Raw genomic sequence first — 13518 nt, forward strand, 5'->3', positions numbered from 1 at the left:
CCAGAACTCTGCCTTACCAAGTCTGGCACAGGAGGAAGTTTCCTTTCCTCCAAATTATATATGGTTACATTGTAGCCACTTGTTGCATTACGGTGCATATAGCCTTGAGAGTACGGAACACAAAACAGCTTAGCATTAGTTTTTGAAATTGTTACTGTTATTGAACAAATGCAGTACCTAACCACACGCTCAGTGAGTGGAATGGTGGGTAAAATAATCTGTGACTTACATTTGTGGAGTCATTTATCAAATACTATGAGTGGCTGTCACAGATTGAATTGTGTCCCCCCAAAATACCTGTCTGCTTGGCTAGGTCATGATTCCCAGTATTGTATGATTTTCTACCTTTAGTCATCTGATGTGATTTCCCTATGTATTGTATGTTCTATCACTATGATGTAATAAGATGGATTAATGGCAGTTATGTTGATGAAATCTACAAGATTAGATAGTGTCTTAAGCCAGTATCTTTTGAGATATGAAAGAGAGAAGCAAGCAGAGAGAGACGGGACTTCGTACCACCAGGAAAGCAGCACAGGGAGCAGAGCGCATCCTTTGGACCTGAGGTTCCTGCGCTGAGATGCTCCCAGACCAAGGGAAGACTGATGACAAGGACCTTCCTCTGGAGCTGACAGAGAGAGAGGGCCTTCCCCTGGAGCTGGTGCCCTGCATTTGGACTTGTAGCCTACCAGACTGTGAGAGAATAGATTTCTCTTTGTTAAAGCCATCCACTTGTGGTATTTCTGTTATAGCAGCACCAGATGACTAAGACAGTGCCTATACTTTGGGGATACAACACTGTCCTCATGGAGTTTATATTTAGAGGCATGAGAGGGGACAGTGGATAAATAAAATATATGTGATGTTAGGTAGTGATAAGTACTGTGTAGAAAAATAATGCAGGAAGGGAGAATAGGGAGTGTCAGAATGGGGTTTACAGTTTTAAATAGGCTGATCAGGAAAGGTGCCACTGAGAAGGAGGCATTTGAGCAAAGACTTGAAGGAGGTAGGGGAGTGACATGGAAATATTTGGGGGAAGAGCATTTCAGAGAATCTGCAAATGCTAATGCCCTGAAGTAGTAGTCATTGTGATTGGATCACACTGAAAGAAGTAGAGGATAGTAGAAGATAGGGTCCAAAGGTATCAGGAAGCCATCTCATAAAGCCTTGTAGACCAATGTAAGGACTTGGCTTCTATTTCGGATAAGATGTGAAGCCATCAGGTTTTGAGCAGCGGAATGATGTGATCTGACTTAAATTTTAGCCAGAACATTTGGTTGCTGTGGGGAGAATAGACTGTAGGAGGGCGAAGACAAAAGCAAAGAGATCAGTTAAGAGACTAATATAATAATCCAGATGAGAGATGAAGGTGGCTTGGACCAAGATAATAGTAGCAGTGGAAGTGGTAGAAAGTGGTCAGATTCTGGATGTAATTTGAAGGTAAGAGCTCACAGGGTCAGATGTGGGATGGAGAGAGAGGCATCAAGGAGAACTCCAAGGTGTCAGTATGTATAATGGGAAAAATGGAGTTTCCATTAACTGAGGTAGAGAAACCTACTGCAGGAAATTTTGGGAGAAAGATCAGAAGTTTATTTTGGAGTAAATCATATTTCATTAAATCTATGACGCCATCACTTTTAAGTAAGATGCACCTTCCAATTAAAACTATGCTACATAATGTTGGTATACACACCTCAGTTTCAGAAATGTTAGGATGTAAAACAACAAGGGCTTTCCAGAATCAATAAAACATGTAGTAAAGTTTGGGATGCCTATTAAACATTCAGGTAAGAAATGTTGAATGGACAGTTAGATATATAAACCTGTGGTTCAGGGAGAAGTCTGGGCCAAAGATAATACGTGAGGGGAGCTATCAGTATTTTTAGATGGATGAAGTCAGTAAGGGAAGAGGTATATAGATAAAGGAAAGAAGAGGTCAAAGAACTAACCCTTGTTGCACTGCAGTATCCATAGGTTGAGCATAGAAAAAACTATAAAAGGAGACGAGAAGAATTTGCTGGTGAGTCAGAAGAGTATAATACCTGGAAACCAAGTAAAGAAAATGTTTTGAGGAAGAGGAAATGATCACCTATGTCTGATGCTGCTATATTAAAAAGAACAAACAAACCCATTGCTGTCGAGTCAATTTCGACTCATAGGAACCCTAGAGGACAGAGTAGAACTACCCGATAGGGTTTCCAAGGAGCGGCTGGTAAATTCGAACTGTTGACCTTTTGGTTAGCAGCCAAGCTCTTAACCATTGCACCGCCATGGCTCCAATATATATATTTATGTATATTTATCTGATACGCTGTTAAGTAGGTCAGGTAAAATGAGGGCAAAGATCTCAGATTTAGCAATGTTGACCTTAACATCATTGACCTTAACATGGTTTTGGGCTTGTGATGTTTTTATTTATTTCCATTAAGTGAGTTCAGGGAAGGCATGTTGAAGCTGTTTTGAGCTGAGAACTGAATGATAAAAAGGAGCCAGCCATAAGAATAAGTTCTGGGAGTAAGAGTATTCCAGGGAGAGCGAGCAGTTTGTGCAGTGGATATAAGATGGGAATAAGCTTGATGTTTCTGTGAAACAGAAGAGTGCCAGTGTGGCTGGAATGAAATGAGATATTTGTTGGAGGATTTTGAAAAATAGCCTTTATTTGGTTAGGAATATTCTCTTCCATTCCTACTTTGGTGTACTTTTTATCAAAAATAGCTTATGAATTTTCAACATCTATTGAGTTAATCGTATTGATTTAGTTGATGAATTAGATTGTCTCAAGTTCAACCAACTTTGCTTAAAATAAACCCAATACGATCATAATTTTCTTAAAGCTGGTTCTAGTTTTCTAATATTTTATTTAGGAATTTAACATCTATATTCAAGGGTAAGATTGTCTTGAAATTTTCTTTCCTAGAGCTATTGTCAGGTTTTAGTATCAGAGTTAAACTTGCTTAATATAGTGAGTGAGAGAGTTTTGTTTTTTCTCTACCCTGGAATTGTTTGTGAACAATATTTGTTGTTTCACTGTTTTATAGAACTTATTGGTAAAATCATCTGAGCCTGGAGTTTTTTGTTTTCTGTTTCTATTCTTTTTTTTTTTTTTTAAATACTACTGATTTAGTTTTTTTAATGGTAATAGGATGATTTAGGTTTTCCATATCTTCTTGAATCATTGTGATAATTTATACTTTGCTCTAAGAATTATTTTATTTTCCTTTTTAATTTTGCTGGCATGTATAAATTCTCTTACATATGTTTGTGTCATTTGTAGCTACGTCTCCCTTTTTCATTTAAGCCCTCCCTTTTTTCCTTGATTAGGAAAATTGGAGTTGTCGATTTTGTTAACCTTTTCAGTAAACTATTATTTTTTATGCAAATAACATGCGCCTTCTTTGTTTGCCAACCATGCCCTCCGCCACAAGATATTTTCATAAGTGTGCTTTACTAATTATTTTACAGCAACATGTAAAAAACAAATTGGCATAGCAGCGCTTACGAAAATACCTTGTTGAGGGTGTACAGTTGGCAGAAGAACATAGAAGGCATGCATTATTTGCATAAAAACATGGTAACTTTTGCATTGTTTCTTACTGGTTTCTGTTCTATTTCTTGTCTTTACTAATTCTTTTTGAAACTTTCTTAGTGTTTCATGAAGCATATGTATAAGTATGTATAGAGACATTTATTTCAAGGAAACGGCTCATGCAATTGTGGAGACTGGCAAGTCCCAAATCCGTGGATCAGGCATCAGGTTGGAGACTTCTCCTGACTCAGTGGTTGCAGGGGCTGATAAACCCAAAATCTGCAGGTCAGGTGGCAGGCTGCTGGCTCACAGGGTTGCAGGAGCTGGCAAATCCAAATCTGCAGTTCAGGCTGCTGGCTGAAGGATTCTCTAAGCACTGGAGGTCAGACCACAGGATGAGTGCAGGATTGAGAGAGAGAGTGAGCTTTGCCAGAGCATGCATATATATTACATGCATGCCACACCCCCAAGGAAACACCCCTTGCAACTGATTGGCTGCTCACATCGGATCACAAAACGGAGGGTGATTATACAATATCTGCCATACCACTGAGAATCCTGGCCTAGCCAAGTTCATATATAATGTTAACCATCACAGTCCATCCCTTTTCAGCTTGGCACTTGTACACATCTCATTAAATCATACATAATCTCTAAATAAAGACAATTATAAAGTCATACTTGTGCCTGACATAACTAACGTGCGTACTACGGAAAACACACTAGATCCATTTACATCTTATATTTCATAATAAGTAAAGGGATAAAGGAGGGAAGAAAACAAAGATATTTGATATATATATATGGTGCAGTGGTTAAGAAGAGCTCGGCTGCTAATCAAAAGGTCAGCAGTTCAAATTCACTTACCGCTCCTTGGAAACCCTATGGGGCAGTTCTAGTCTGTCCTATAGGGTTGCTATGAGTCAAACTCGACTTGGTGGAAACAGGTTTTGAAATGTTATGATTACAGTATAATCTGGATATACAACGTTTACAAATTATCATTGTCATTTAGCCATTGGATACCAATAATTTATGTTTCTACCACATGCTGCTGATTTCCCAGTGAAAAAGATGGATGAATAGATGGGAAGTGTGGAGCAGTAGTACTTCTAAAAGCAGGAAATAAGTAAATAGCCTTCTTTCAGATTCTGTGTTGCTTAATGTTTCTTTATGACCATGTGATGTAGTCCCCCCTACATTCAGAGTGGAGAATATGTTGAAGCCGTGGCCACCTAAACGGACAGAATAGTTTTGGAAATGTTTATCCAAGAGTCAGTTTTCATTCATACGTTTTTCAAGTAGGGAGAGTATCAAGGTTAAACTGTTGTTCGCTTTAACGTATTGCCCCATTTTCAATTGTAGTCAGTTCATGTGACTGAAGAATAGCATAATGATTAAAGGAACAGAAACTCCAGATACGCAGATCCTCTGGCAATTTTTGGGAATTAGCATTGGCATTTGCTTTAATTTTATTTAACGGTTTAAATAATTTTGAATGTTGAGTAAGTAGTAACTTAGATGTATTATGTATTATTATGTATTATTCTAATAAAATGCCAAGGCTTCTTTAGAGGGGCCAAAATACCAGAAGTTATAAATATTATGATAATAATCCTGTCTGGCAACCTTTGGTGCAAGAGGATTTTGAAAGTTTTATTTTTTAAATAACGTGTGTATTTTGAGTATATTAAATTATTTTTTAACTAGGTTCAGGGCCTCTGGAAATCTTGTCATCACTCGTGAGATTGATGTGGCAAAAAATCAGTCCTTTTGGTACATCAACAAAAAATCTACAACCCAGAAAGTAGTGGAAGAGCAGGTTGCAGCCTTAAATATTCAAGTGGGCAATCTTTGCCAGTTTCTACCTCAGGTATGAGAGAAGTAATGTAACTTTGAAAACTTTGCGTATAATGTTTTCTCTTTATGCCAAATAGGAATGTAAATACTTTTTAAAAGGATACTGTAATGGCTACTATTTAAATTGAACATAGCACTCTTAATACTTACTAACAGTTCTTTGTTAACTGTAGCATCTCATCACTTACAGTATTTTAGTAATTTGTAGTAATTTGGCAAATTTCAGTTAATAAAGCCTAAATTATAGAGCATTTTAAAAGAAATATACAGGTAGTCTCCAGGTTACCAACATCCAGCTTATGGACAACTCATACTTAAGAGTGGACTACCATAAAGCCTATTGTATTAAAAATTTGAGTTAAATATGATGGTTTGGAATAACGAATGCAAGCACTACTTTGTGATGCTCGTGGAAACATTGCATAATTTGGAAGTGTTTCTTAAATGTTCTGTATGCATAGAAAGGTATATGTACCATATACTGAGACAAACTCTGGTGGTGTAGTGGTTAAAGAGTTCAACTGCTAACCAAAAGGTCGGCAGTTCGAATCCACCAGGTGCTCCTTGGAAACCCTGTGGGGCAGTTCTCCTCTGTCCTTCAGGGTCACTATGAGTCGGAATCGACTTGACGGCAATGGGTTTGGATTTTTTGGAAATAAGAACTCTATATACTTGTCCTGACTTACCTACAAATTCGACTTAAAGACGTACTTAGGAACAGATCTCGCTCATAACCTAGGGACTGCATGTAGTTGTATTTTTAAGTACAAAGAGTTATACTTCCATTTGTAGGCTCTTGAGGTTTTGTTAATAATAGGTGTGCCATCTAAAATCATACTTTAAGTTTAGTAAAAATAAAAAATAGTGATAATGCACATTACATTTTAAAGTCAAATAACTTTTAAATTTGTCATTCAATGCTGTCCAGTTACTGATTTGTCACTTATTTTTTTCTTCAGAAACGTAATGATTATTTAATTATATATATCCAAATTAAATAAAATTTGAAGACATTTAGCATTTATCAGTTGATGTCAGTTTCTATGTAGATGCTTAATATTGCATCTTTTTTTTTAACATTCTAACTGATGTGATAAATGGCAGATTTTTTTTAATGGTCATTTCAATCCAAGGAACTGTTTCTCCTTTTCCAAAAACAATTTACTGTATGTATATAAACATTTCGACCTGGAAATACTGGCATAGAAAATCTTTTAAAAGATCTAAAAAAGATGGTAATTCATACCTTAAGGTTGTCTTTATTATTTTAAAGAATAATACAGTAAGTCCAAGGTTTATATTAAGATTTACCTATTAACGTAAGTTTTATTTAAACAAGTTCCACCTTAAGAGATGTAATCATTAATTGACATATATTTTGAAGAAATTTAATAAACAGTATACCCATTGCCATCCAGTCAATTTCAATTCATAGCAACCCTATAGGATGGAGTAGAACTGCCCCATAAGGTTTCCAAGGAGCAGCTGGTGGATTTGAACTGTCAACCTTTTGGTTAGCAGCGGAACTTCTAGCCTCTGCACCACCAGGGCTCCATAAATGATAATAGTGGCTGATATTTCATTTTTGTGCTCTAGGACAAAGTTGGAGAATTTGCCAAACTCACCAAAATTGAACTCCTTGAAGCTACTGAGAAGTCAATTGGTCCTCCAGAAATGCATAGGTATCACTGTGAACTCAAAAACTTCAGGGAGAAAGAAAAACAACTAGAGGTATTTATAAATAGATGCCTATCATTAATCATCCCTCTAAGTCTGGAAATTAAGAGTGAATAGTTGTTCTGCATAATTGAGTCATTTTATATTTTTGTGATTTTTTTTTTTCCCATCTAGGATTATATTGCTAACATTAATTAAAATAATTGACAAAAATTGAGAATGGATTTGATAAAGTTTGGAAAATTTGACACTCATTTCAACAAATGCATGTTATTAATTAAATTTCTAAGGAACTAATAACAGTATTATAAAACCCCTTTTTTTCTGTCAGGAAGTTGCAGTATTATTCTGTCATTCAATATTTATTAAACACCTGCCATGTGCCAGGCTCCATGTAAGGTGATGAGTAATAAAGCAGAAATCATGCAGCTTTTTATGCAGCACCTCTAGAGAACCAGCTGTCACATATTTTTTCAGTTGCATAGGGGTAAGAAAATTACATACATCCAGTTTCAGTGTCAAATTTTTATTTTCACCTTTAATAAACATATAAATAAAAATGCCCTTTGGTGCATACCATCTGAAAAGTTTTTTTTTAATGTAGTGGGCCTTTTTCCATGTCCCAACAAATGAAATAAATTCAGTAAATTTTCATAATAAAAAATTTTATAAATAAATGCTTCCTCTTAAAGTAACTGTCTATTCTTAATAATATGTAATTTATCATTAAATGTCATTTTTATTATACTTATTCAAAGTGAATGACCAAAGGAGTTGTTCTGAGCTTTTTATAATGATTTTATACTGCTTCAGATACTCCTTCAGTCCTGTCTGTTGTTGTTGTTAGGTGTTGTCGAGTCTATTCCTACTCCTGGTGACAAGAGTAGACCTGCCCCATAGGGTTTCCTAGGCTGTAATCTTTAGGGAAGCAGATCACCATGTCTTTTTCCCACAAAGCTGCTAGGAGAAAACCTCTTGGTTAGCAGCCAAGTGCTTAACAGTTGTGCCACCAGGGCTCCTTTCAGTCCCATTACCCGTAAACAACCTAATATTTCTGTCTGAAACAGTCACGTAAACTGCCCACCATCCTCTGAAAAAAAAAAAACAAGCACATATCCTAGCTCCAAGTATATCTTTGTTAATTTGCAATATAAAGCTTGAATTTTAGCTATTTTTCATCTCATTTCTAAGTCCTAAGTCCTTAGTGTACATAACATATTGTAGTGAGTTCCAGAGATTTTGGGGCTGATTGAGGAAAAAGATAGGACCACAAGATAGCAGCCTTGCACAACAAGCTATTTATCAGGGCTGAAGCATGGTGGAATGTTAGTGGAATGCAGGTGATAGTTCCTCACAGAATGGGGTCTTTCTGAGGCAGGTGACCCAGGGAACCACCAAAAGAGAGCATGAAAACCTCTGGGAAGAGGAGAAGGGAATGATGGGGTTTACATGTGCCTTCTCTGTGTCCTGCAGCAAGGTGGGAGCCTCTGAGTCAAAGAACTCCGAAAGATAGGCACAGCTGGGGGTTCTTGTATTATAGGGTTTTATCTAGGGCTAGCAGATATTAGGTGCAGTTTCTTGTATGTAAAGTAGGCAGGCTCTAAGTGGCTGAAAATCTGCTTATTTGGGCTGTTTTAAAAACAATTAGATGTATACAAATTTGGGTTTGGCTCCAGCAGGCTTTTTTGAACTAATAGGCCTCACCTTAGGACTAATACACAGAGACCATCTTTGGCTCATTTATATAGTATATATTAATCACAATAATGCTACTTTTCATTTGTATGTCATTTTACAGTTTTTGTTGAGCTATCGTTTATATTCAGTGAATTGCTTCGACCCTTGACGGGGGTGGGGCAGATGTCTCTCTTCTCTTTAGGCAAGAAGAGTCCAGGCTCACAGATCTGCAGGGCTTCCCCACAGTCACATGACTAATAAATTGCAAAGCCTAGACCAGAACTCAGGTGTGCATATATTATGAACTATGTCCTCCAAAAATGTGTGTTGCAAATTCTAACCTCTATGCCTATGGTTATAATGATTTGGGAATGGGTTGTTGTTGTTATGTTAATGAGGCAGGATTAGGGTAGGGTGTATCTTGAGTCAATCTTTTTTCAAATATAAAAGACATTAAACAAGTGAGCAGAGCAAGGATAGGGTAAGATAGATGCCAAGACACGTGGAGATCTCCAAGGAACCAAGAAGCAGAAGCTAAAGAGGCAAGGACCTTCCTCCAGAGCTGACAGAGAGAGAAAGACTTCCCCTAGAGCTGGCACTCTGAATTTGGACTTCTAGCCTCCTAAACTGTGGGAAAATACATTTCTGTTTGTTAAAGCTATCCGCTTGTATTTCTCTTCTAATAGCACCAGATAACTAAGAATTTTGGTATCGGAAGAGTGGAGTGCTACTCTAACAGATACCTAAAATATGGAAGCGGTTTTGAATTGGGTAATGTATAGAGGCTGGAAGAGTTTTAAGGTGCCTGATAGTTATGCCTAGATTGCCTTGAAGAGACTGTTGGTAGAATTATAAGCCTTAAAGACAATTCTAGTGAGGGCTCAGAAGGAAGTAAAGAGAGCTACAGAGAAAGTATCATCTTAGAGAATACATGTGGTATAAGCAATAGAATGTTGCTAGAAATGTGGACATTAAATGTGCTTCTAGTGAGACTTCAAAATAAAATGATGAACATGTGATTGGACAATGGAGAAAGATGATGCTTTTTATGCAGTGGCAAAGAACTTGTCTGAAATGCGTTCAAATATTTGGTGAAAGTAGAACTTGTAAGTGATGAACTTGGATATCTGGCTGATGAGATTTCTAAGCAAGATCTTAAATGGGCTGTGTGGTTTCTCCTTGCCACTTGTAGTAAAATGTGAGAGGGAACAGATGGACTTAAAAATGAACTGTAAAATGAAAACAGAACTTAAAGATTTGGAAAATTCTGTTGTATTATACAAACTAAGGACAAATGTCCTAGAATGTTCACCAAGGATGTGGCTACACAATCTTTTATTAAAGAGATTAAGACTGTAACTGATGGATCTAACCAACTACAACAGCAGAAAACCCATCAGCTCAGACTGAAGGGGACAGAGAAAGAACGAAAGGAAAGAACGCTGCCTACCTCTTGGAATTCTATAGGCAGGAAACAGGCTAAAGGAGCTACATCTGTAGTCCTCCAAGAAAAGAAAAAGATCAACCCTGGGGCAGCTCAGAGATCAACAGAACTACTGGAAGGAGCGTGGGTTTCAAAGAGCTGGATTCCGGAATGTGGGGCTGTCATTAAGGTGTGCCAGGGGAATGGGGCTGCCTAAATTAGCCATGAAAGTAGAGTTGCCATTCCAGAGTGCCTGGAAGGCAGAGCTGAAGCCCAGGGCCAAGGAGCCTCCACCCAGAATCCAGAGGGCGTGGCCAACACCCACAGTCTGGAGGGCGGGGCCATTGCCCAGATGGTCTCAGAGAACAGAGGATTATTTTCAAACCTTGAGAGCTAATGTAATTTACTCTGCTGGGTTTTGGATTTGCTTGGTGCCTGTTATCCTTTCTTTCCCTCCAGTTTCTCTCGTTTGTAATGGAAATGTCTACCTTGTGCCTGTTCCACCATTGTACTTTGGAAACAGATAACTTGTAGTTTAGATTTCACAGGTTCACAGATGAAGAGGAATTTTGCCCCAGGATGGAATACCCGTAAAGTCTTACCCATATTTGATTTGGATGATTCAGAAGATTAGATTTTGGACTTGGAGTTGATTTAAGACTTTTGGGATGATGTGATAGGGTGAATGTGTTTTGTATGTGGCAAGGACATAAATTTTTGGGGGCCAGTGGGTGGAATGTTATGGATTTAATTATATGCCTTAAAAATATGTGTTGTAAATTCTAACCTCTGTGCTATCCCCTTGTGCTGTTTCTGTTATAGCAGCACTACATAACTAAGAAATCATGTCACATCTGCACAGTTCTTAAGAACTTGTATGGAATTCTTTATTGTGAGATTCTGTTAGCACTGTATATTTTTAATTGTTAAAAGATTGGACCTTTGTCTTTTTTCAGTTAAATTAACTGTTCAACAAATATTTATTTAGACCTCATGCAAAGAGAAAACTGAGTATCTAGAGAAAATGATTCAAAGGAATGAACGATATAAGCAAGATGTGGAGAGATTCTATGAACGTAAGCGACATTTAGATTTAATTGAGATGCTTGAAGCAAAAAGGCCATGGGTGGTGAGTCCTAATTATTACAGACAAAAACTAAAGCAAAAATAGATGATCCTTTAAGTAGAAGAATACTTGTAAAGAATGCACTAATTACTATGTATTCAAATTAGGTGCTTTTGTTTGTTTTTGCTTTATGCTTCATCCTTTTTTTTGAGGGTGGCATCCAGTTGATTCTGACTTACAGCAACCCTGTAGGACAGAGTAGAACTGCCTGGTAGTGTTTCCTAGGCTGAAGTTTTTACGGAAGCAGATTGTCAGATCTTTTCTCTGACGGAGCAGCCAGTGGATTCGAACCGCTGCCCTTTCTGTTAGCAGCTGAGCACTTAACTAACCATTACGCCGCTGGTGCTCCTTTTATCCATCATATGTAATAGAATTTATCTGTCTTTTACCCTGTTTTAGTATATAGCTGTGTGCTGTGTTATTTTATAGCAAATAATAATTAAGTCAGTAATCTTAATTCTTCCAGATTTTAGTCCCCAACATGTAATTCTTTGTTTTTTTTTTTTAAATGTTAATGATTTAAAAATGTTTACAGATATAAAATTAAATCTTTGAGTGTCCTTAGTCAGATCATTGAGAATTTATTTGGGGTATGCCAGTAATAGCAACTTCGGCTACTGATAGCTGAAGTGTCTTAGCTACAGTCTTACACTACATGTGTTGCTTAAATTTACTGAGGCTACTGTTTACTTTCTCATCACTGTGTGATGTGTGTTTTATTATTTAAGACCACAGTTTGAAGCTAAAGATTCAATTCCTCAATACATTGCTTTATAACGGGTAGAACAAAATAGATAAGAAAATTGTATAACTTTTGTTCCAGGGTTAGAATGGAAATCATTATTATTAGATTGGAAAAATCTACGTGACTCTGTAGTCTTCTCTCCTCCCTTTTCCCCTCTCATAATTCCATTATTCTTGAAATTTTTTTGGCTTTTTTTGATTGTGTTTTTTATTCTTTCTATGTCCATTATTACTCTTTCACCTACTTTGTCTTTTGAAGTGTTTTGGTTTCCCCTTTTCTTTATGAGATTGTCTTCAATCTTTTTTCATTTTTTTCTTTTTAATTCTTGTGATATAACAAGTATTATTTTCATCGCACAAGCTGCATGCTTCTTTTTGTTTTTTTGTTTTTTTTTTTTGACTTATTCTCCTTTTTTGTACTTTTTTGTTTGCATTTTTATTTTTCAGAGCTATGGTTTTGTCTTTTCTTTTTTTCTTTTTGCTTCTTTATGCATTCCTGTACCCCTTCTTTACTGAGAGGTTAGAAGAAAATAATTTTAAAAATCATTCAGGTGTGCATTTCAGAAAGGGAAGAGGATGGAAGTGAGAGTCTGTTAAGTTAAATGCTCAGTAATTATTAAGACTCTTACTAAATCATTTTATTGGTATTTACTATTTCTGAGGTTATTTCAGAGGGCATATGAAAAGGGACATTAAAAGTCTTTTCTTTGATTTTGTTTGTGACTGTACCTTGATTTTAATGTGTGGGTTAGTTTAGGCTAATAGCACAGTAAGTTCTCTTTCTTTAATTATTTTCAGGAATATGAAAATGTTCGTCAAGAATATGAAGAAGTAAAACAAGCTCGTGACCAAGTGAAAGAAGAGGTCAGAAAACTTAAAGAAGGGCAGATTCCTATAACACGTCGAATTGAAGAAATTGAAAGACAGCATCACAATTTGGAAGCCCGAATCAAAGAAAAGGTACTTCTCCTACTCAATTTTATATTATGTGTATTTTGTCTTAGCTATATTTGCGGGTCTTTCAAAATATTTTGCAGTTTTACTCATAGCTTTGGTTCCTTAAGTTCGTTTAGCCGGGAATTATACCACCATAGGGGTTTCAAGGTTCTGATTACCAGTGTTGGAAAATTGCTACTTTATAGATATTCCGAGATATAAAAAGACAAAAATGAAATGTGATTGTTTTAATGACAAGAAGATTCATAATGATATTGCTAGAAACATTTTGTGGATTTATTGTATCTGCTTTGTAATTACACACCCTTTTGGAGGAAGGTGATATAGAAAATCAGATTTTTTTAGAATAAATAATATAGTAGAATGTTCCCTGTATTTGAAATTACAACTTTAAAATTTACATGGTGGCTTTTAACCTTTAGGGAGATTTTGGGATCAGAGATTATTTTGAGACTGATTTGAACTATGGACCCTGCTTCCAGAATAATAATATAGGCAAATCCAAAATTTGAGATTTTGGGGATTTGC

At 36.5% G+C, this 13518-nt stretch overlaps 1 protein-coding gene across 4 annotated transcripts in view; it reads left to right on the forward strand.

The window, feature by feature from the left end:
• The window catches only part of SMC5 (structural maintenance of chromosomes 5), a 103057-nt gene that overhangs the window by 16237 nt on the left and 73302 nt on the right, over positions 1-13518 (forward strand). For 3 of the 4 annotated variants that reach the window (XM_004375800.1, XM_023730851.1, XM_023730852.1), the window contains exons 4-7: positions 5237-5399; positions 6983-7117; positions 11152-11292; positions 12832-12993. In XM_004375800.1, coding sequence (XP_004375857.1) covers positions 5237-5399; positions 6983-7117; positions 11152-11292; positions 12832-12993 — 601 coding nt within the window. Of the gene's footprint in view, positions 1-3511; positions 4656-5236; positions 5400-6982; positions 7118-11151; positions 11293-12831; positions 12994-13518 lie in introns of those variants that run through there. The other variant, XM_023730853.1, reaches the window with a different exon arrangement.

This window comes from Trichechus manatus, unplaced genomic scaffold, assembly GCF_000243295.1.
Source record: "Trichechus manatus latirostris isolate Lorelei unplaced genomic scaffold, TriManLat1.0 scaffold00038, whole genome shotgun sequence".
Lineage (NCBI taxonomy): Eukaryota > Metazoa > Chordata > Mammalia > Sirenia > Trichechidae > Trichechus > Trichechus manatus.